At 38.1% G+C, this 22,152-nt stretch overlaps 1 protein-coding gene across 1 annotated transcript in view; it reads left to right on the top strand.

The window, feature by feature from the left end:
- LOC127866276 (probable E3 ubiquitin-protein ligase HERC4) overlaps positions 1–22,152 on the top strand; it is a 48,485-nt gene that overhangs the window by 5,608 nt on the left and 20,725 nt on the right. The window contains exons 2-14 of the mRNA XM_052406715.1: positions 1,672–1,782; positions 2,804–2,969; positions 3,735–3,897; positions 4,242–4,312; positions 4,891–5,077; positions 6,035–6,066; positions 6,904–7,126; positions 7,465–7,714; positions 8,750–8,877; positions 13,089–13,145; positions 13,892–14,000; positions 18,032–18,221; positions 18,793–18,842. Of these exons, the coding sequence (XP_052262675.1) occupies positions 1,690–1,782; positions 2,804–2,969; positions 3,735–3,897; positions 4,242–4,312; positions 4,891–5,077; positions 6,035–6,066; positions 6,904–7,126; positions 7,465–7,714; positions 8,750–8,877; positions 13,089–13,145; positions 13,892–14,000; positions 18,032–18,221; positions 18,793–18,842 (1,719 nt within the window). The 5' untranslated portion in view covers positions 1,672–1,689. The remainder of the gene's footprint in view (positions 1–1,671; positions 1,783–2,803; positions 2,970–3,734; positions 3,898–4,241; positions 4,313–4,890; positions 5,078–6,034; positions 6,067–6,903; positions 7,127–7,464; positions 7,715–8,749; positions 8,878–13,088; positions 13,146–13,891; positions 14,001–18,031; positions 18,222–18,792; positions 18,843–22,152) is intronic.

Genomic DNA, 22,152 nt, shown 5'->3' with positions numbered 1-22,152 from the left:
TTCTGACAAACACATATCTTGTTTTATTTCTTTTTTTTTAAACAATTATTAACATGGAGCAATCATGCTTTCAAATCATTGCCTGCATTTATTTCCAATAAGGATACTATTTTAAATGGATTTCTTCTCAGTATGGCGAATTGAATATTTTTAAACTTGTTATCACAGATTCCAAAAAATAAAGACAAGTTTTTTCAGTATGGAGGAAGAGCACTACTTGCATAGACATATCAATCAAATATGTGTTCATTTTTGAGTGAACATAACTTAAAATACAACATTATAAGTCAAAACGAGGAGTGCTATAGTTGTTTTCGGCCAATTTAAATCAGCAGGGGTGGCGAAATCTAAAAAAACTATACTTGTCCACGGACAACCATTTAGAAAATTTAACTTGTCCGTTGCTGAACTACACTTGTCCGTTAATGTTTATATAAATTATAAACGCATTTATTGATTAATGTTAAATAATGTGGAATATATCAAAATGAGTATGATTTGCTTGTTTTGTTTATAATTGTATTTCAATGGTACATTCATTACAGCAGTATATTATAAACAATATAAAGACTTTCTCAAACTTTAGATCTTGTGAAGCTAGTATTATTAAAAGATGTGTTGAACATAAGTACATCGTAATCTTAACAAATAAAACTAGTCCAATATGTGGACCTCATCAGACTGAGGCTCCGCTACTGGTAGCAATTTGATTATCATCAACTGGTAACCATTGAAAATCTCTGAGCCAAATTTCTTGAAAAGTTCTGGTGCGTTTACTTAGATCATATTTTTTGTCATAATCTTTCTTAGTATTTTGGGAGGTGGGCTGCTCAAAGCTTCGGGTTTCTGCTCCGTTGTTGAAGATAAAAAAAAAAGTTTCATCTTAACATTAAAGGCGTCTTAAATAACAAGGTAGACTGTGTTTTGATTATCTTAGATTGATACTTTTTATTTCCGTCTGTAAAAATAAAGAAACCAGTCTGTACACTGTCTAACAGTCAGGCCGAATGTTGAAAATGCGGCATGCTCCCGGTCTCTTATAGAATAAAGGAGATCACTGCGCAGGAGAGTGCCCGTAATTTAGCTTGATTGCTCCGCAAATAGCACTGACAATGTAATCGCGTGTCAACATCGGTTTCGTAAAACGTAATTACGGCTTTAATACAATGTATTTTTGTACACCTGGACGCGACTTTTAAAAAACTTGTTGTCCAAGGACAACTTAATTGAAAAAAATCAGTTGCCCAGACAAGCAAATGTACGACTCGGGCAACTCGGACATTTGATTTCGCCACCCCTGATCAGCAAGTGGTTCACTTACATGAGCTCTACTACACATATGTAATATAACTGTCAGGATGTTTGAGAGGTCAATGAGCTTGCATTGATCAGGGCGACCCTTGTTGGAATCCAAGTGGGGTGTCAAAATTCCCCCCTCGAAGGGTCCTGTGAACATTCTCCAAGGAGTGAGAATTTGCATTGAAAAATCAAGAAATACCATTTGTTTGACCGTTGATTCTAGTACCAACATTAAAGAGTGCTTTTGTAAAGATTGGAAAGTCAACCTGCAGTTGATGCATCCATTTTGATATTAACTAAATAATAACTGTATGTTAAAAATACCGTCAAACATTTGTTTATGATCATCATATAATTGCATTTTGTTTATAGGATAAAAGAAGTTTCAACATGTCTTATGACTGCAAACTGGGCAGCAGGATATTTTGTTGGGGTGGAAATCAGAGTGGGCAGCTTGGAATTGGAACCTTAGAGAAAGAAAAGGTACAAGCTTCAACATGAAAACACTCTTTTTAACCAGTTTCACCTGACTTTGTTTCCCCATGGGACAGCCCATATACTTACCTTGCATAATCTTTATATGCCATGACATTCGAACATAATATACCATCCTATTAGTGTTAATATAATCTCCGCTTCGGCCTTAAAATTGCTGTACAGATTTACATTAGGTAAGCTCTTGTTAAAATATTAAATATATACTGGTAATAATGTTTCTTATTTTCTTTGAAAAGGCATGGTGGCTTTCCAAAAAAACAGGCGCAGCTGAGTGCCTTGCTGATCACAGGCACTTGGCATTAATTTAGCTTCTATCCCCCCTAAGCTGCTGCCCCCTCCAAAACCCATAAAAGTTGTCCATTTGTTATATACAATAACAGAACATAAAAAGTTAGTGGATTGTTTTTTTGAACTGTTGTATATAAGAAGAAAAAAATAATATTTTTACGAACTATTTTTTTTTTTGCTATTGTGTATAACAAATGGACAATTTTTAAGGGTTTTTGAGGGGGGGGGGGAGGGGGGGGGGCAGCTTAAACAGATGAACAACCTTGGCTTTTTTTTGCTTTCTTGTATTTGTTTCACTATCTAAAACTTCTGTGTGTTCATGTTCTAAATAACTTAAAAAAAATGTAATAATTGTACATGAACAGGGTCCTTAACTGATGAATCTTGGATTACATGCTCAATTTCAAACAGCTATGAGTCGTCACCATACTGCAATCAGTCTCTAGGGTTGCAAGCAATCTTAGTAACCCTCATACTTAAGCCATGTGTTGGGACCATAAATTACATTTCCATTCGGCTATTAGTCCAACACTTTCTTCTTCTACTTCGTACTTCCTACAGTCAATTGCTGACTATTACAGGAAGACCTATTATTGGCAGATATGGACACTGTTGAGTCCGTTTTTTCTGGAGCTTTAAAGAAGTCTGTATTATATATTTGTATGTGAACTCCGGTGAATAGCCCAAATCTGTCAAAGATGATTGTATTTGACCTCAGGTGAATGTTCCAACAGTCATCAAGGATGCTCTCATTGATCTCAGTGTGGCCCAGATCTCCTGCGGAGAGAAGCATACCCTGTTTGTTCTACAGAATGGTTCCCTGTACTCTTGTGGAAACAATGACTATGGGCAGCTGGGACACAGTAGCCGTACTTCCAGGCCAGGTACAATTAAAGTGCATTTAAATGAGCAGTCCGCCAAATCAATCACAAATTCTTAAATTAGCTGCATTTTGGGAAAATGGAACTATAATAGCTAACATTAATTATCACCAATTTTTTTTAAACCTTCTCTTATTGATGCTGCTACAGGATAGATTACTGTTAGTATGACCATAATAGTAACTGAATTATTGGAAATCGTCTTCATCACCTCAAACACTCGTTTACGGTCATTTAGTCTCACTAATTAGCTAATAATCTTTACAATGTGCTAGTTTATTGGCATGCAATAGATATTTTGCCAGGTACTATCACCTCATAACAATGGACTTGCTAATGTGCATGTGACCCCTTCTCGCTTTTCAGATTTTTATTACAGGCAAGTAATACAAACAAATCTGAAAATATCAGCAAATTATTTTTTTGACAATATGAAAATCAGCGAATATCTGTGTCCATGAAATAGTCATTTTTTGAAAACCAGTATATTTAATTCCAATGAAAATAATTGTTATACAGTAGTTTTGGAAACATTACAAAATCTGACCATTGCCTATGGCCCTCTTATTTTGACATCAGAAGTGTTTTGAGCCAAAAAAGGTACATGGGGGCATCTGAATCATATGGACACTTGTTCACTTTTAATCTTATTTAAACAATTTATATAATCAATCTTGTATAAGAATGTATAACTCATAATTGTTTTACTTAAAGTGTCCACAAAAGTTATTACAATATCTGCAGTTCTATTTCTGTGTGTGGTTTCAGAGAAGGTAGATTGCCTGTCCAGCAAGTCAGTGATCCAGGCTGCTGTGGGTGCTGCTCACAGTCTTTGCCTCACCAGCAAGGGGGAAGTGTTCAGTTGGGGAGATAACTCCTCAGGTCAGCTAGGCCGTGGAGATGTGGACAGTGAACTTGGCAGAACACCCATGTACATAATTTGTTTTGTAGTAAGATTGTTATTTTACAATGCTGACAAAATTTCTTTGCAAGTAGACTTGTGCGTAAATGTTACAGATTTTACTGGTATACTGTGTGTGTCAAATGCGTGTCATTATTTATGACACATGAAAGTATGGAAGCATGATCCTCCTTGACTCAGGTTTTAAAATTAGTGCTGAAATATTGTGTTTACAGGGTTGCATGATAAATAATGTACATTGCATTGGACATGAGAAATTGTCGTAATTATGACCTCTATAACCTCCATTTGACATGATATTTTGCTTTTTCAAAAGTTGAAAGTGAAGCTTACATGCATGAATTCTGTTTCAGGATGATTAAGATTCCACACACAGTTGTCCAAATAGCAGCTGGTAGAAACCACAATCTTCTTCTTACTGATGGTATGTATTTACTTGGTGTCTACTTTAGATGTTATGTTCAACCTGTTTAGCTTGTCTTCAAGGTTCAGGGATTTAATATTTGGGTGTACTCATGTCATGATGTATACATTTCTGGTATGCCCCTTTTAAGCCTAACACACATTGACAATGTATGATCATTTATGTGTTAGCTCTCTCAGTGCCTTCTGAAAGATTAACGGAATCTCATTGAAAATTCATTTTAGATGAGACATTACCAATCTCTTTTCTGTTTTGTTTCTGACAGTCTTTGTATATAAATTGGGCTGAGTTCTGAGAACACTGTGCCTAATGCATGTGCATAAAGTGTAGCCCCAGATTAGCCTGTGATGTCTGCACAGGCCAATCATGGGTAACTCTTTTTGCATTTTCCTTAAGTGCATTTTTGCAAAGAAAAGACTTCTTTAAAAGAAAAATACGATTAAAGCGGAAATTGTTTTCCCTGACAGCCTCTGTGAACTTAGAGATGACCCTTAATGCACATGCATTTAGCCCAGTTTTTCCAAGAATGCTGGTGAATTGTCAATCAAACCAGATTGTATTGTTAGTTCTGTTTTCAGACGGGCGGCTGTTCTCCTGGGGCAGTAATGATTGTGGCCAGCTGGGAGTGGGTTGCGGCTCCAGGCAAGCCCAGCCCATGCTTATCAGCAGCCTCAGTGGTGTGCCGGTATCCCAGCTGGCTTGTGGGGGCTCACATAGCTTTGCTCTCACCAGGTCGGGAACCATGTTTGGCTGGGGAAGGAACAGGTGGGAGTATTCATCTAGATGAATGTTTGTGTGTTTATCTTTGCAATTAAGATCGTTATGTTCATTCATTTGAAAAAAATCAAAAATCTTGCTTAAGCCTTATAGTAAAGCAGATTCCAAAGGGGCGGGCGATCAGGCAGGCATTGCATGGTCATTTCTTGCAAAATTTTCCATTTGGTGGTTCTTTGCAAAAATCTTACAAAAAGGTTCTGCTCCATTAACACAAATTTAAGATTGAGCTAAAATAGATCTAAAATAGATTTTGTGCCATAAAAATATATACAACACATGATTTTCTTGTTCTGTTCACACTAAATTGATGCATACACTATAACTGAGCTCTTAAAGATTGAGTTAAATGGAATTGGCAATTTCACATAAACCATTGATAAGCTTTTCAATGAACATTATTGAAAAATATCATCCTGCTTACGTTTTTTTTTTTTACTTTTTTGCAATACATGATAAAGTATCAAGTGAAGAATAAGACACACACAGTTTCATGAATGCAAATACATTTATTCAAATGTTGTCTAGGCATATATATTATAAAATAAATTTTATGACATCTCTAGTTAAATATATCAAGACCAAATATATACTTAGTATTTCTTAATGTAAGTATGTATCAATGTTACATACTGAATATCAAACTTTCATAAGTTTCTCCATTCAGGACATGTACCCTCACTAGCAATATAAAAGTTGGGATTTTTTTAGGCTTCTGCATTTTTCTCTTGTACATGCTTGTATTGATGTTTGTTTTGCTATGTGGTTACTATTACCTTTGTGATATACAACTGTATACTGGTCGAGAGTTTGACAAAAAAAACAACAACTGATTTTGCTAGTACGAAAGCTATTTTGGTGTGTTTTTAGGTAAGAATAAATGTGAAATTTGAATTTGTTCTTTAATATTGTTCAATTTTTATAGTATGTTAATGAATCATTTTTCAGTTTTGGACAACTTGGAATGAGTGACAACCAAGGTAATCAAGCAGTCTTTAACTCTTCAGATGCATTATTTCGTGATGTCCAGTTGTTCCATTATCTTTCTATTATTTTTTCTACAAGCCAACTTTCATAACTATATCCAGTGTTGTCCTGATGTTTGCGCCTTTGTTGTGCATGACAATCACTCTTGTGTAGTACAACAAACAATATCCCCACTTGGCCAACATCAAAGGTTAATAGTTTTACATAATTGCCCTTTCCACCATTAACATTATCCTCTATTGAATATGCTTGTTACTGACATGATGCCAGCTGTTGATCAAATTCTGCTTAGTAATTATATCAGCAAAGCAAAACTCAGGCAGAATACTGGCTGTCACAACTTTGTTCATTTGAATTATGTCATCAGTTCATGGACATGCACCTTTTAATATACAATGAATTTTAAACTTGTACAAACTTCAAACCAACCTTAAGTATTAAAACTAAATACTGATAATATTGGACCACTAATGTCTGAAGTTGTTACATCAATTTTTGGTGGGAAGTGTATGAGAGGGACTTATTTTAGCCTCTCTGGGATTACAAGGCTTAATTTATGTGCGTTAAGTGTCATCCCAGATTAGGGTGCTGTCTGCACAGGCTAATCAGGGACCACAACTCTGCCTAAACTGGATTTTAGCTAAAAATAGGCTACCTTTAAAGGAAAAATACCATAAAAGCCAAAAGTGTTGTTCCTGATTAGCCTGTGCAGACTGCACAGGCTCATCTGGGATTACACTTTACTAACATGCATAAAGCCACGTTTTCTGAGAGAGAGGCTCATATCCATGTTTGAGCCAAATTAGTAAGTTGTGTTCTTGTTTCTGCAGACCGTCCCCATCCTGCCACGTGTAAGATCTTGAGGACCCAGAAGGTAACCTACGTGACCTGTGGGGAAGACCACACAGCCTGCCTCACGCTGGATGGCGGACTCTTCATGTTCGGCGCAGGCACGTACGGGCAGCTCGGGCACGGAACCAAGACCCATGACACAGTGCCCAAGAAGGTCCAAGAGCTGATGGGCTCCACTGTGACACAGGTGGCGTGTGGCAGGTCGGCACTCTACATCTATGATATTGGAGAAATGGTGGGAAAGACATGACATGAAATAACTCATATTATTATCTCCTTTTTGCATTAATGCTGTTAATGCTGTTAATTTATTGAATCAGCTGAAATATTAAGAATAGTGCCTTGACTTTTTTTTTTCTTTCCTTTATGTCTTTTTTAATTGAGATACTTATACTACTATAAAAATTCAGTTTATTAGGCCAAAAGTTGGGTTATTTGTGTCAATGCCTTTCAATATTGATAAATAGCATTACGTTTGGGCATTGTTTTTAAAACATGTTTTCCTTGGTATTTTTTATAAAGTTGATCCTGTTTTTCAGGTGTCATACTGTTGCCTATGTCACGGACAATGGTCGTCTGCATTCATTTGGCCAGGGTTCTAATGGACAACTAGGACTAGAACAATCTGGGCTTGTTGCTTTGCCTACCAATGTGAAGGGGCCGTTTGTAGCCCACGTTCCTGCCAATTGTGGATCTCCCATGGAAATAGACACTGCTGGTCCAGTGTTTGTGATAAACATGATAGCTGCAGGTGGTGATCAAACATTCGTGGCCACTTCTGTACCTGAGGTAAGTGGAGCACACTATGGAATACAGTTTGCATAAAACAGGGTTCAATAGGTTCTCCATCTGATATACAGTAGTAGATACTTTGATTTTAATAATTACCTTACAAGTGATGGTACAGTTGTTGTTTAGGTAGAATATCAATCAAAATTGACGAGTGATCATAGATATTTGTATTTCCAATAATGGCTCACAAAATAATATCTAATATATTTCATACCCAGATAAATCTTGTTATGCATCCATTTGTATAAAGATATATTATGTGAACAGCAGACCTTAGTGCAGGCAGTTGTCTTAGCTTTTGCAGAGCATTGCTTTGTCTATCATCAATTAAACATGGCAGAAATGACATGCATCACAAAACAAAGTGTCATACAAAGGAACCGCGTCCCTAGGTCCAAATCAAGATTGCATTTACAATGTCAAAGATTCAGTATAAGAATAAAACTAATACTAATTCATCACAAAACAAAGTGTCATACAAAGGAGCCGGGTCCCTAGGTCCAAATCAAGATTACATTTCCAATGTCAAAGATTCAGTATAAAAATAAAACTAATACTAATTCATCACAAAACAAAGTGTCAAACAAAGGAACCGGGTCCCTAGGTCCAAATCAAGATTACATTTCCAATGTCAAAGATTCAGTATAAAAATAAAATTTAATACTTTGTACCATGCCCAAGCGGTGAGTCTAACATTAAAGTCATATATGTTTGAATCAAATAATAACTTGATGTCTGTAGCCTATTATTACCAAACATTAATGGATTTTCCAAAATGTCTAGCATAGAGTGATAGTGTCATGCAAAATATCCTGGTGTGTGGTAACAAGGTCAAGGGCATTAATCAGGAAAAGGTTAAGACTTACCCAGAGAGAAATATTGTCCAGCATGGATGTATTTTAAAATAAGTTACAAGCATGAGAGTCACACAAGCTAAAGCCAGGGTCATTTTACTTCAAAATTGAGATCAATTTGACAGTTACAAATAAATAAGAACTTTGTATTCTTTTTAATTACATCTTTTGTTTGCAGAGAGTTGTTGCTCCAAAGGACTATCGTGTTGTTGAGGAAAGGTTTCAAGTGCAGAGATTGACACCTACCTTATTAGATTGCATAGGCAAATTACAGACAGAGAGCCAACTGACCGCTAGTCAGGAACAGTATGCATTCATGGCATTTATAATTTTTTTGCTAACTACAAAGAATTGTTCTTAAAGATTTTTATCCCCCGCCAGAGGCGGAGGGATATTGTTTTGGCGTTGTCCGTCCGTCCGTCTTTCCGTCCATCTGTCCGGCACTTTTGTGTCTGGAGCCATATCTTGGAAGTGCTTTGGCGGATTTGATTGAAACTTGGTATGAGTATATATATGGATAAGAGGATGATGAGCGCCAAATGGCATTGTAAACCATCTGTTTATAACGAAGTTATGGCCCTTTGTATCTTAAAAAAATGCTTTTTGTGTGTCCGGAGCCATATCTTGAAGTGCTTTTGCGGATTTGATTGAAACTTGGTATGAGTACATGTGTATATATATGGATAAGAGGATGATGCACGCTAAATGGCATTGTAAACCATCTGTTAATAACGGAGTTATGGCCCTTTGTATGTTGAAAAAATGCTTTTTTTGTGTCCGGAGCCATATCTTGGAAGTGTTTTGGCAGATTTCATTGAAACTTGGTATGAATATATATATGGATAAGAGGATGATGCATGTCAAGTGGCATTGTACGCCATTTGATAATAACGGAGTTATGGCTCTTTGTATCTTGAAAAAATGCTTTTTTGAGTGTCAAATATAACACTTTTGTGTCCAAAAGCATATTGGCGGGCGATATCAATTCAATGAATTTGCTTGTTTAAATATAATTTTCAATTAATCCTTATGTTAATCTTATTACAGAATTCAAATGTGCATTCCTTTTACTTGGGAACATTTGCTTTTGTGCTGTTTTTTAAGCCCCCTGAAGGGTGGCATATCACAGTGGCACTGAGTCCGTTTGTCAGTTGTGGCATAAAGCAGTTGCACTGTCTGTCAGTCGTGGCATAGAGCAGTGGCACTGTCCGTCTGTCTGTCAGTCGTGGCATATAGCTGTGGCACTCTCCGTCAGTCTGTCAGTTGTGGCATAGAGCAGTGGCATAGAGCAGTGGCACTGTCCGTCCATCTGTCTGTTGTGGAAAAGAGCAATGGCACTGTCTGTCTGTATGTCAGTTGTGGCATAGAGCAGTGGCACTGTCTGTCTGTCAGTCGTCGCATAGAACAGTTGCACTGTCTGTCTGTCTGTCTGTCTGTCAGTCAGTCGTGGCATAGAGCAGTGGCACTGTTCTACCGTCTGTCAGTTGTGGCATATAGCAGTGGCACTGTCTGCCCGTCTGTCAGTCGTGGCATAGAGCAGTGGAACTGTCCGTCAGTCGTTGCATAGAGCAGTTGCACTGTTCTACAGTCTGTCAGTCGTGGCATATAGCATTGGCACTGTCCGTCCATCTGTCAGTTGTGGCATAGAGCAGTGGCACTGTCTGTCCCTCTGTCAGAAGTGGCATATAGAAGTGGCACTGTCCGTCCCTCTATCAGTCATGGCATATAACAGTGGCACTGTCTGTCCCTCTGTCAGAGGTGGCATATAGCAGTGGCACCGTCTGACAGTCGTGGCATAGAGCAGTGGCACTGTCCGTCCATTTGTCAGTCGTGGCATAGAGCAGTGGCACTCTCTGTCCATTTGTCAGTCGTGGCATAGAGCAGTGGCACTGTCTGTCCGTCTGTTAGTCATGGCATATAGCAGTGGCATTGTCCGTCAGTCTGTCAGTCGTTGCATAAAGCCGTGGCACTGTCTGTCAGTTCTGGTATATAGCAATGGCACTGTCCGTCAGTCGTGGCATAGATCAGTGGCACTGTCTGTCCATCTTTCAGTCGTTGCATAGAGCAGTGGAACTGTCCGTCCGTCTGTCAGTTGTGGCATATAGCAGTGGCACTGTCCGTCCGTCTGTCGGTTGTGACATAGAGCATTGGCATGTTTGTCAGTCGTGGCTTAGAGCAGTGGCACTGTCTGTCAGTCATGGCATAGAGCAGTGGCACTGTCTGTCCGTCTGTCATTCGTGGCATAGAGCAGTGGCACTGGCAGTCATGTCATAGAGAAGTGGCACTGTCTGTCAGTCGTGGCAAAGAGCAATGGCACTGTCTGTCGGTCTGTCAGTCGTGGTATAGAGCAATGGCACTGTCCGTAAGTCTGTCAGTCGCGGCATATGGTAGAGGCACTGTCCATCTGTCTGTCAGTCATGTCATAGAGCAGTGTCACTGTTCATCAGTCTGTCAGTCATGGCATAGAGCAGTGGCACTGTCTGTCAGTCGTGGAATAGAGCAGTGGCACTTCTGTCAGTCTGTAAGTCATGGCATAGAGCAGTGGCACTGTCTGTCAGTCGTGGCATAGAGCAGTGGCACTGTCCGCCCATCTGTCAGTCTCGGCATATAGCAGTGGCACTGTCTGTCCGTTCAGTCGTGGCATATAGCAGTGGCACTGTCTGTCAGTCGTGGCATATAGGAGTGGAACTGTCTGTATGTCTATCAGTCCTGGCATATAGCAGTGGCACTGTCTGTCCATCTGTCAGTCGTGGCATAGAGCAGTGGCACTGTCTGTCCATCTGTCAGTTGTGGCATATAGCAGTGGCACTGTCTGTCCATCTGTCAGTCGTGGCATAGAGCAGTGGCACTGTCTGTCCATCTGTCAGTTGTGGCACAGAGCAGTGGGACTGTCTGTCAGTCGTGGCATACAGCAATGGCACTTTCTTTCTGTCTGTCAGTCGTGGCATAGAGCAGTGGCACTGTCTGTCCGTCTGTCAGTCCTGGCATATAGCAGTGGCACTGTCTGTCCATCTGTCAGTCGTGGCATAGAGCAGTGGCACTGTCTGTCCATATGTCAGTTGTGGCATATAGCATTGGCACTGTCTGTCAGTCGTGGCATACAGCAATGACACTGTCTTTCTGTCTGTCAGTCGTGGCATAGAGCAGTGGCACTGTCTGTCCGTCTGTCAGTCATGACATAGAGCAGTGGCACTGTCTGTCTGTCTGTCAGTCGTGGCATAGAGCAGTGGCACTGTCTGTCTGTCTATTTGTCAGTCGTTGCATAGAGCAGTGGCACTGCTGTCTGTCTGTCAGTTGTGGCATAAAGCAGTGGCACTGTCTGTCCGTCTGTCTGTTGTGGCATATAGCAGTGGCACTGTCTGTCTGTCTGTCTGTCAGTCGTGGCATAGAGCAGTGGCACTGTCCTTATATGGCTGTTAAACCATATTAGCGCTCTAGAAGTCTCATTTGTTGTCCAATCTTCATGAAACATGCCCAGAAAATGTGTTCTTATAATATATGGATTGATTTCAAAAATGGTTCAGGTTTGATTAAAAACATGGCCACTAGGGGTCAGTGCAGTTTTCCTTATATGGCTTTAAGTGTAGAAATCTTATTCCTAGCCCAAACATCATGAAACCTGCTCAGAGCATTTTTTTCTTATTATTTATGGGTAAAGTTTTAAAATGGTGCCAGCTTTTTGAATAGAATTGCAGTTGGGTGGCGTGGCAGTTTCCCTAATGTAGTTAAAGCAAAACTTTGTGAACACTCTAAAAATCATATTTTTTGCTTAATTACGCAAATTAGTGAGACCAAAATGGTTCAGGTCTGTTGAAAAAGATGACTGACAGGGGCCTGGAAAGGCAGGTGATTCTTGGATTGGATAAATGTAGTATTTGTTATTAAGGTCAATGTTATAGTTACTTGAATTTAAAAATTATATCAGCTCAATAACTTGAGAACAAAGTAAGCTATTAAAATGAAACTTAATAGTGGTACATTGTATTAAGATTTGCTTGGGACTGCATGCAGAGTGGATGCAGTCGAGGTTAAAGTCACAATAATTTAAAGTACACTGTTGGTTATGCTCAATAAATCAAGTTCAATTTAAGATTTTGTTATAAATCTGCATCTCTGTATGTCTTTTATGGAAACCTTGGATGGGATCAATGTTTGGTTAACAATTACTAAAATAATACTGGTAATAATAGTTTTACATTAAAACCTGCAGAAGTAATTGAGGTATTGTAATTAAACTTTATAAACCTGTTTTATCCTGTCTTTGATAGGTATTTTGCAATGGTAATGCAATGTTGTAGTTACTTAAAAGGTCAATTTGGTTGCTGTTTTGTGACTGAAATTTAAATAATATGGTTTCATGAAATGTTCATTAACATGAGAGCAGTTTGGTCAGGAGCTACCTTTTTCTGCTATAAATGTATGCAATTTTCATGTGCTTAGTCTGGTCAGGAGCAATGCTGGCTTCAAGATTCATTTTGGTCAATGCAGCTCATATTATTTCTGAATCTCTATTGTAGGGAAATAATAAAGATATTCTCCTCAGCTGCTTGCCTGAATTCGTCATTTTTAGCAGGGTAAGTTGTTTCACACAAAGATACACACAGAGATTGACAGAGCTTAACGTGAAGCTGCATCTCGAAGATATGTATACTTGAAACTTCATACATTTTTGTTGGACATACAATTACATGTAGTGCAGAACACAAGTTGTTAAACTCATTTCACATTATTGATGGAGTAATTTCCATTTGTCAGGTTTATTTGTCATGCCATTTTTTACAAACAAATAACGGAGATCAGTAACTTACATTTGGTAATAGATGTAAGTTGTTGTACAGAAAGACAAATCAAAACTGCTTGTCTCAAGAGCCTTTACACAAAGGGACATGCAATTGATGTACCTGAGCCAGTCTCTGGTAAAACTAGGCTAAATGCATGTGCCTTAAGTGTCGGTCAAGATAAGCTTGTGAAGTACGCATAGGCTAATCTGGACAATACAGTATGTCTGGATTGGATTTTCTCTTAGAAGAGACTTCACTTAAAAAAATCCATAAAAGCTGAAATTGTTATCCCTGATTAGCCTGTGCAGACTTCAAATGCTAATGTGGGAGGACACCTTTAGCATTTTGCAGCAAATTTTGCTTTATCACCCCTCAGAATTTTTTTTTATCAAAACAAAACCCTTAAAAGAATAATTCTAAAAAAAGTGCATTTAAAATGAATGTTATGTTCTTTCTATTACTGTATTATGCTCTTACAAGCTTGTCATACTTAAAAGATTAAAATGTAAATAATAATTATCGTTTAATTCTCTTGTTAGCACTAAGCACTACAGCAGCAGCAAGGAGAACCATGGAGTGGACATGGAGCTGGTAGCCTCTGAGCTGCATAAGATCGGAGAGGGCACTCACCCCAAAATACTACAGAAGGTAAACACATAATTTGTGGGTTGAAAGCAAAATTATTGTATCTTATATGGAGGTACATGTTGTAGATTTAGTAGTACAGGACTTAATCTTGCTATTGTTTATTCAAAACTGCATCGCAGCCGAGCGTTGGCACCTGTTATGGGGTGCTGTTGTTTTAAGTATGAAATGGTACCTAGAAGTTGCACAGTTTTTAGTTAACATGAGCATAACATGCTCATGGTGAGTTATTGGGATGTGGATGCAGGTGTTTGTGTTTCTGTGCACTTTTTCTCCAATTTTCTTCTGAACTGCTTACCGTAGGTTTCCACGTATAGCGCGCAGTGTTTTACCTCCGAAATTCAAATTAAAAAGCTGGTGCGCGCCATACATTGATACAGCGCTATCCTGGCTGCTAAATTCGTAAAAAAAATGTTGTGTAATAGTAAATAATCAAAATGGCCGCCATGTTTTTTTCCAGTAAACTACCACCTCATAATCGTACAGACTGAGGGGCCATTGTCAAAACAACAAGAAGTCGCTACTGGTAGATGTCAATGAGGTAGAAGAAGTTTTGGTCAAAAATAAATTTGTTTGAATAAACTTGCGGACATTTCTTTGTTTGTGTTTTTACACTTCTTTATTGATGAATTCCGATGGAGATTGTTGTTGACATTCCGGAGAGCAGGCAAGGGTAGGTACGAACGAGGTCTTTTTTGCGGGTAACGCAACTTTTGAATGCTTAATTAAGCTTTCCAATGCCCCGGACTATTGGATTGTGCAATAGTAAAATGGCGGCCATTTTCGGTCCGATTTGGTGGTTTTATTGTCCTTAAATATTTTTTTCTCCATTTTTGCATTTAAAAAACAGCCTGCGCGCTATACACGGGAGCGCGCTATACACGGGAGCGCGCTATACGTGGAAACCTACGGTAACAGAATTTGAGGAAACTTCACAGGAACTTTCTTTGCGTGTTCCATAGACTTCATTTTTTTTTATTATGTCCCCCAACACTATAGTGGAGGACATATTGTTTTTGCCCTGTCTGTTGGTTTGTTGGTTTGTTTGTGTGTTTGCGTCAAACTTTTGCAATATTGAAGATAGCAACTTGATATTTGGCATGCATGTGTATCTCATGGAGCTGCACATTTTGAGTGGTGAAAGGTCAAGGTCATCCTTCAAGGTCAAAGGTCAAATATATAGCTTCAAAGCGGCGCAGAAGGGGACATAGTGTTTCTGACAAACACATATCTTGTCTTTTCTGAAATCGCCTTGTCCAAAATTTTCATATTTGGTATGTAGCCTTTATGTGTCAAAAGCAGCCTCGTCTCGGGGGTCACCAGTTTTAATTGACGTAAATAAAACAAATGTTCTTGTCTGAAACTTTAAAGCCCTTCTCTTTCATATTCATTATGTGGCATTATCTAGGGCTGGTCTGAACAGTTTATCAAACAATGCCCCTTGGGTCAACAGTGGCTTTGCCTCAGGGGTCACCAGTTTAACATTGACTTATTTAGGGGAAATAAAAAAAATTATTGTGTGAAACTGCTTAAGCCATGGCTTTCATAGTTAGAAATAAGCATCATCTAGAGGTCGTCTGCAAATTTTCCTTGGGGTAACAAACTAATCACACCCCAGGGGTCACATTTATAATATGAACATAAAGCTTTGATCATATCGCCAGGTTCAAAGCATGCCTAAGCTCATGACGTCGTATGGCATGATTTTTAACCAGGTTCTCGAAGGAAAAAACTGGTTATTAGATAGGCAAATGTCAGCGGGCGGACGGGCTGGCATGCAGGCGGAATAAGCTTGTCCGGGCCATAACTTTGTCGTTCATTGTGAGATTTTAAAAAATTATTTGGCCCATTCGTTCACCATCATTAGACCTTGCGCGCGAAAGAATTATGTCGATATCTCCAAGATCAAGGTCACACTTTGAGTTCAAAAATAAAAAAGGCCATAAATGTGCTTGTCCGGGCCATAACTATGTCATTCATTATGAGATTTTAAAATAATATGGCACATTTGTTCACCATTATTGGACGGTATGTCGCACAAAAGAATTGCGTCAATATTTTTAAGGTCAAGGTCGCCACGACTAAAATAAGATTTATTTTGAAACAAGGGGGGTAACTATGAACAGTCAGTTCAGTTTGTGTTATCTCCCTTTATCAGACTTTTTTTTCAAATTGCAAACCTGGTTTTGTGACAATTTTGTCCCTTGCTATAGAGTTGTACAGCATAATAACTTATGATTTATGAAAATCTGTAAAATAACAAGGCCCAGAAGTATTATAGATAAAGGCTTCTCTGTCTAACTACCGGTATTCAATTAATATTAACTTTCCCAAATGAATGCTGTGCTGTCGTTTATTCAATTTGTATTTCCATTTAAGGAAATCCGTTCATGTATAATGGCATATTATGTAATTTCAAAACTTTATTTTCCACGCTTTTGCCTTAGCAAATGTAGAAACAAGTTCCATTAGTTAAATGTCTCTAGCAATTTCATGTTCAATTGACAGAGTAGCCAGTCCAACAAGTCTTACTCGTAGCATGAATATTTGCAGATATGTCTTTATGAGTTTGAGTTTCTTTTTTGTGCTTACCGTAATTACTCTATGTTTTTGGACACTAAGTTTTCGAACACCCCTTTTTTTAGCAAAAATAATTATTTTTCGTGTCTGTTAATTTTCGGACACACGAGTTTTCGTCCATAATTTATGTCTCTTAGTTTTCGGACTGTATAATTACAGCGCTATTTTACCAAATTTCGATCATGTTTTTGATATCTAATGACACTTTGATCATGGGGGTTTACAACCAGATTAACATCATAAAACATGACAGGTGCATGCCTGAGGGTAATGGACCATTACATTTGCGTTATTGGGTAAATAACCTTGTAAACTAGTATTAGACAATGGTTTTGCCCGATAGCATAAGCGTTATGACAATTACCACGGGTAGTGCCAAATAACAGTTCAATTATCTACCGCAATGGTACTACCCCTTCTCAGTAAAATAACTGTAACAAATACTAAACGCTTCAAAGTGTGATGCACCCTATTGCAAGTTTTACGAACAATGGAAGGTGTTAGACAACAACTATCTGAAATGAACAAACAAAGAATTCATAGTTTGCTTTTTTATTGCGTTAATTACAGGTTCATACTAGCGAGTATCGGTACATCACATGCTCATCTTTGAACTGGTTGGTCAAAGTACAACCTTGTAGTAACTTTCTGTCAAATAAATTAAGCATTTAAAGTTATTTAAAATGCAGTGCAAATATATATAATTTTAATTTATACTGAATGGCATGGTATTTTACAAACGCGTGCCATTACCAGTAGTCGTTGATACAATTTACTCTATTTTCTGCAACTTCAATTTTCTACTCTAAGTTTTCAGCCACCTGTATTTTGTGAATAATTTTCGTATCTAAGTTTTCAGACACAAAAAAAATTAATTATTTTTAAGTGTCCGAAAACATATAGAGTAATTATGGTATATATATGACAAGGTATTTGACTTTGACCCTTCAGATGCTGATGTCGGCACACCAGCATATTTTGAAAGCTCATATCTCGATCAATTTTCAAGCAATTTGCAAAACATTGGTATCAAACAACGCAGAAGACCTTCTACTGAAGGAATAAATTTATGCCTGTTCACACAATCTACCATAAAGCAGTCATCAAACAGCAAACTTGCAAAAACATTTACTCTTATTTATCCGAGTACCACAAAAATACATAGCATGAATGCATAATTCGGGTTGACAGTCATTCACACTGTAATATTACATCTCATAAATTTAAAGTTAACACTTACTAACATCAATATCCCTCCAATCTAAGATCTGAAGCAAGAATATTTTGTATTAATAACAGTAATATTTAAAATTATATTAAAGATAATCAAAATAAATTATAATACTAGGAACAATAATAATAATAGACATTTTCATTTCAATTTAAAAATTCAATTCTTACTCGACTCTTCATTGATTTGATCTTTTTTACATGGTCATGTCTCTGTGTTGCAGATTGTTGCCTGCCTACATAACAGCCTGTTTCCTAGTCTGCCTACATCGCCACCAGATGTTGAAGCCCTGCGACTCTACCTTATCCTTCCTCACCTGCCAATGTTTGAGCAGCCAAAGAACTTTAGAGAACTCCAGAGACCTTTCTCTAGGGCTGTCATTAATATGGATGATATACCCTCTCGAGTAATAGGTAGGTTAAATTCTAATGGATTTTGGTCTTTGTTGTTTTTTTTATCCCCCACTACAGATGGGGTGCATATGGCTTTGCCCATCTCATTCAATCCTTTCATCAGTATGTCTGTCAGATTTGGATGAGTTACTCAACAATTATTGCGGTTAGGGAAATGGCATTGTATTGAAACCAGCGTGGTTATGGGTCATTTTAAGCTAAAAAGGACATTATTTGTATAATTTGTTATTTAAAAAGTATAGCTGCAAAATCAGTAAAACTTAAAAAGTTAATTAATATGTTAACTGGTGCACCTGGTTATTTGATGCTTTTTGTTTACATGAACAGTGTTTCTGCCCTTTTTGGCAAAAAATAATATTAGTGTTTCAGCCCTTTTTGGCAAAAAATAATATTGCCATGCAAGTACTTACCAGGTTGTACAATGATAAATAAAAAAATATACCTCTACAACACATGTACATTTGTGTTCTTGTATTTCAGAGACTGTAGGTTATAGAACACTGCAATATCATTATGTTTGAGTAATTGCATGCAATAATCCTTGAGAAATTGTGCTGTGTTTCCTCAACAGATCGCTGGTGGGGAACTCTGCCACAGAAATGTTTCCTTCACCTTATATCAGTAAGTATTAAAGCAATAGCCAATGTGCTTTATTATCCCCCGCCGTAGGCGGAGGGATATTGTTTTGGCGTTATCCGTCCGTCCGTCTTTCCGTCCGTCCGGCACTTTTGTGTCCGGAGCCATATCTTGGATAAGCTTTGGCGTATTTCATTGAAACTTGGTATGAGTATATATATATGGATAATAGGATGATGCATGCCAAATGGCATTGTACAACATCTGTTAATAACGGAGTTATGGCCCTTTTTATCTTGAAAAAATGCTTTTTTTAGTGTCAAATATAACACTTTTGTGTCCAGAAGCATATTGGGGGGGGGGATATAAATTCAACAAATTTGCTTGTTTGTCTTAGAACCATTTTAGTAAGATTTGGTTAAAGCTCTCCTTAGCACAACATGCTCATGGTTAGCTCTTGTGATTGCCTTTTTTCCATGGTTTGTCTTATGTTGTCCATGGTGCTTTGTCAACATTTACCTTGTGAACACTCTAGAGGTTGCGCTGGTCTCTTTTAAAACTATGCCACGCAGGGTCAAACACTGGTTCACAAGTTCAACCTTAAGAAAAAGCTTGTGAACACTTAAGTAGTCACATTTTTTAACCAATCATCATGAATTTTGCTTAGAACATTTGTTCTAATCATATATATGGCCCACTTCAAATAATGGTTCCAGTCCATTAAAAAAAATGGCCACCAGCAAGCGCGTAACTTTTCCCCAATGGCAGTCGTGGATTTTTGTAGGAACTATGGAAGTCTCATATTTAGGCCAATATTCATGCAATTTGCTCAGATTTATTCTAATTAAATCGTGGCATAGTTTGAAAATGGTTCCTGTTCATTGATTGTGAAGCTTTTCTTATATGACAATGACTTACTTTGATATTCGGAGATCTCAGCTGAGTCAAAAGATTATTCCCTGTAATTGAACAACATTGTCTCTGGGGTGTAAGAATTTTGTTCTTAGGTGGCTATTATTAAATCATGTGAACACTCAAGAAGCCACATTATTAGTCAAATATGCATGAAACTTGCTCAGAACAGTTGGTAACACTTGCTTTAATTATATCTTGGCGATGTTTTAAAACTGCTTGTGTTATTTGAAAATCACCATGGGGCAGAGCAGTATCCTAATTTGGCTACAATGAAATCTTGTGAAAACATGTACTCTAGAAGTTACACGTTTTGTCCAATCATCATGAATCTTGCTTTGAACATTTTGTTCATGTGGTATCTCATCTGAGTTATACCTCAGTCACAAATAGACTCCGATCAGCGGCCGACATATTTTTCTGCTCATCGGGCTGGTGACCGGCCGATGATTGCACAGAAACCGGGCCAATTTGTAGCATTGGGCGGCGTCCAGAGTTATTTTAAGTCTCACTTACAATTTTACCCGACGTCGGGCCCGGAAAGGAATCGAGTTGAGATTGAAACAAGATCGGCTGATCAACGCACAGGTATCGCCCGACATCGGATTCAATGAACGTGTATCGGCAAAAGTAAAGGTATTTCCCAGAGGCATATACATCGGCTGGCAACTGTCTGATTGCCGAAGGGCCTCCGCACAATGCCCGCCGGACGATAATCGTTATGATACACGTACAATGAATCCAATGTCGGGCGCACACTGGGCGATAACTGTTCGTTGATCGTCCGATCTTTTTTCGATCTCAACTTGATTCCTTCCTGGGCCTGATGTCGGGTAAAACAAACTGTGATATAAAAAAGTAATCCGGACGCCACCCGATGCTACAAAATTACCCGATGTGTGTGCGATCATCGGCCAGCGCCAGCCTGATGAGCTGAAAAAAATGTCTGCCGCTGATCGGACGGTGATCGGAGTCTATTTGTGACTGAGGTTTTAAACTTTGTCACTCATCGGACGGCAGACGGCTCCGTGTCCGACGTGTCCAGTCTTCCCGATGCCTGGAGATCAGACACATCTGCCGGCAATCGGATTATTTGTGACTGAGGCATTAAACATGGCTGTTTTTTCATATATGTCCAAGTGGAACCTTATCAAAACTATGGAATGTTTATGAACCAATCACTGAACACATTGAAAACAGGGCTGCTGGAAGATAATTTTTATACGCCTGTTTTAAAAAAACGGGACGTATTATAGTTTCACCTTGGCAGCGGGTGGGCGGCGTCCACAGCAGTGTCCGCTCTCTAATTCAAATAGTTTTCATCCGATCTTCACCAAACTTGGTCAGAAGTTTTATTTAGACAATATCTAGGTCAAGTTCGAATATGGGTTATGCCGGGTCAAAAACTAGGTCACAGGTCACTTAGTGCATTTCAAGCATTTAGCATGGTGTCACTCTCTAATTGAAGTAGTTTTTATCCGAACTTCACCAAACTTGGTCAGAAGTTGTATTTGGACAATATCTAGGTCAAGTTCTAATATGGGTCATGCCGGATCGAAAACTAGGTCACGGGGTCACTAAGTGCATTTCAAGCATTTAGCATGGTGTCCGCTCTGTAATAGAAGTAGTTTTCATCCGATAATCACCATACTTGGTCAGAAGTTGTATCTTGACGATATCTAGGTCAAGTTCGAATATGGGTCATGCAGGGTCAAAAACTAGGTCACAGGGTTACTTAGTGCATTTCAAGCATTTAGCATGGTGTCTGCTCTCTAATTGAAGTAGTTTTCATCCGATCTTCACCAAATATGGTCAGAAGTTGTGTTTAGACAATATCTAGGTCAAGTTCAAATATAGGTCAGGCCGGGTCAAAAACTAGGTCACGAGGTCACTTAGTGCATTTCAAGAATTTAGCATGGTGTCCGCTCTCTTTGTGATCTGGAAAACACTAAAGTATTATTATTTTGTTTCTCAAACGCATACACATCTGTGTATTCCTTTTTCTATAAGAATTATATTAAAATAATCCTTTTTGGATTCTAAAATTTAAAACACAGATCACAAAGTCTAAAGACTCCCAACAAACCCATTGCAGTATATACTGAACAGTGGGTCTAGTAATGATGATGCCACATACAACAGTATGTGTGATTCCACCATCTTTACTTATAAAAATTGGGCTATTCTTTCTCTCTCTCCTCCTTAAAAAACAAAACAAACAATATCATTCAATAACAACATCATATAAATAATAATAAATAATAATAAGTACAGTAACATAACATAAACATAGTAATTTATAACTATAAAACAACTCCAAGTTCTTTTGGATTTATTCATCCTTTTCTTTCATTTATATTTTCTGCATATAAACTATTATTGTTTACTTTTTGTTAAAGTGCAACGTCAGCTGTGGCAAAATTCTATTTATAAACGGATTGAC

Source organism: Dreissena polymorpha, chromosome 2, assembly GCF_020536995.1.
Source record: "Dreissena polymorpha isolate Duluth1 chromosome 2, UMN_Dpol_1.0, whole genome shotgun sequence".
Lineage (NCBI taxonomy): Eukaryota > Metazoa > Mollusca > Bivalvia > Myida > Dreissenidae > Dreissena > Dreissena polymorpha.
Note: the sequence above shows the minus strand (reverse complement) of the source record. Positions and strands in the feature narration are given on the sequence as shown.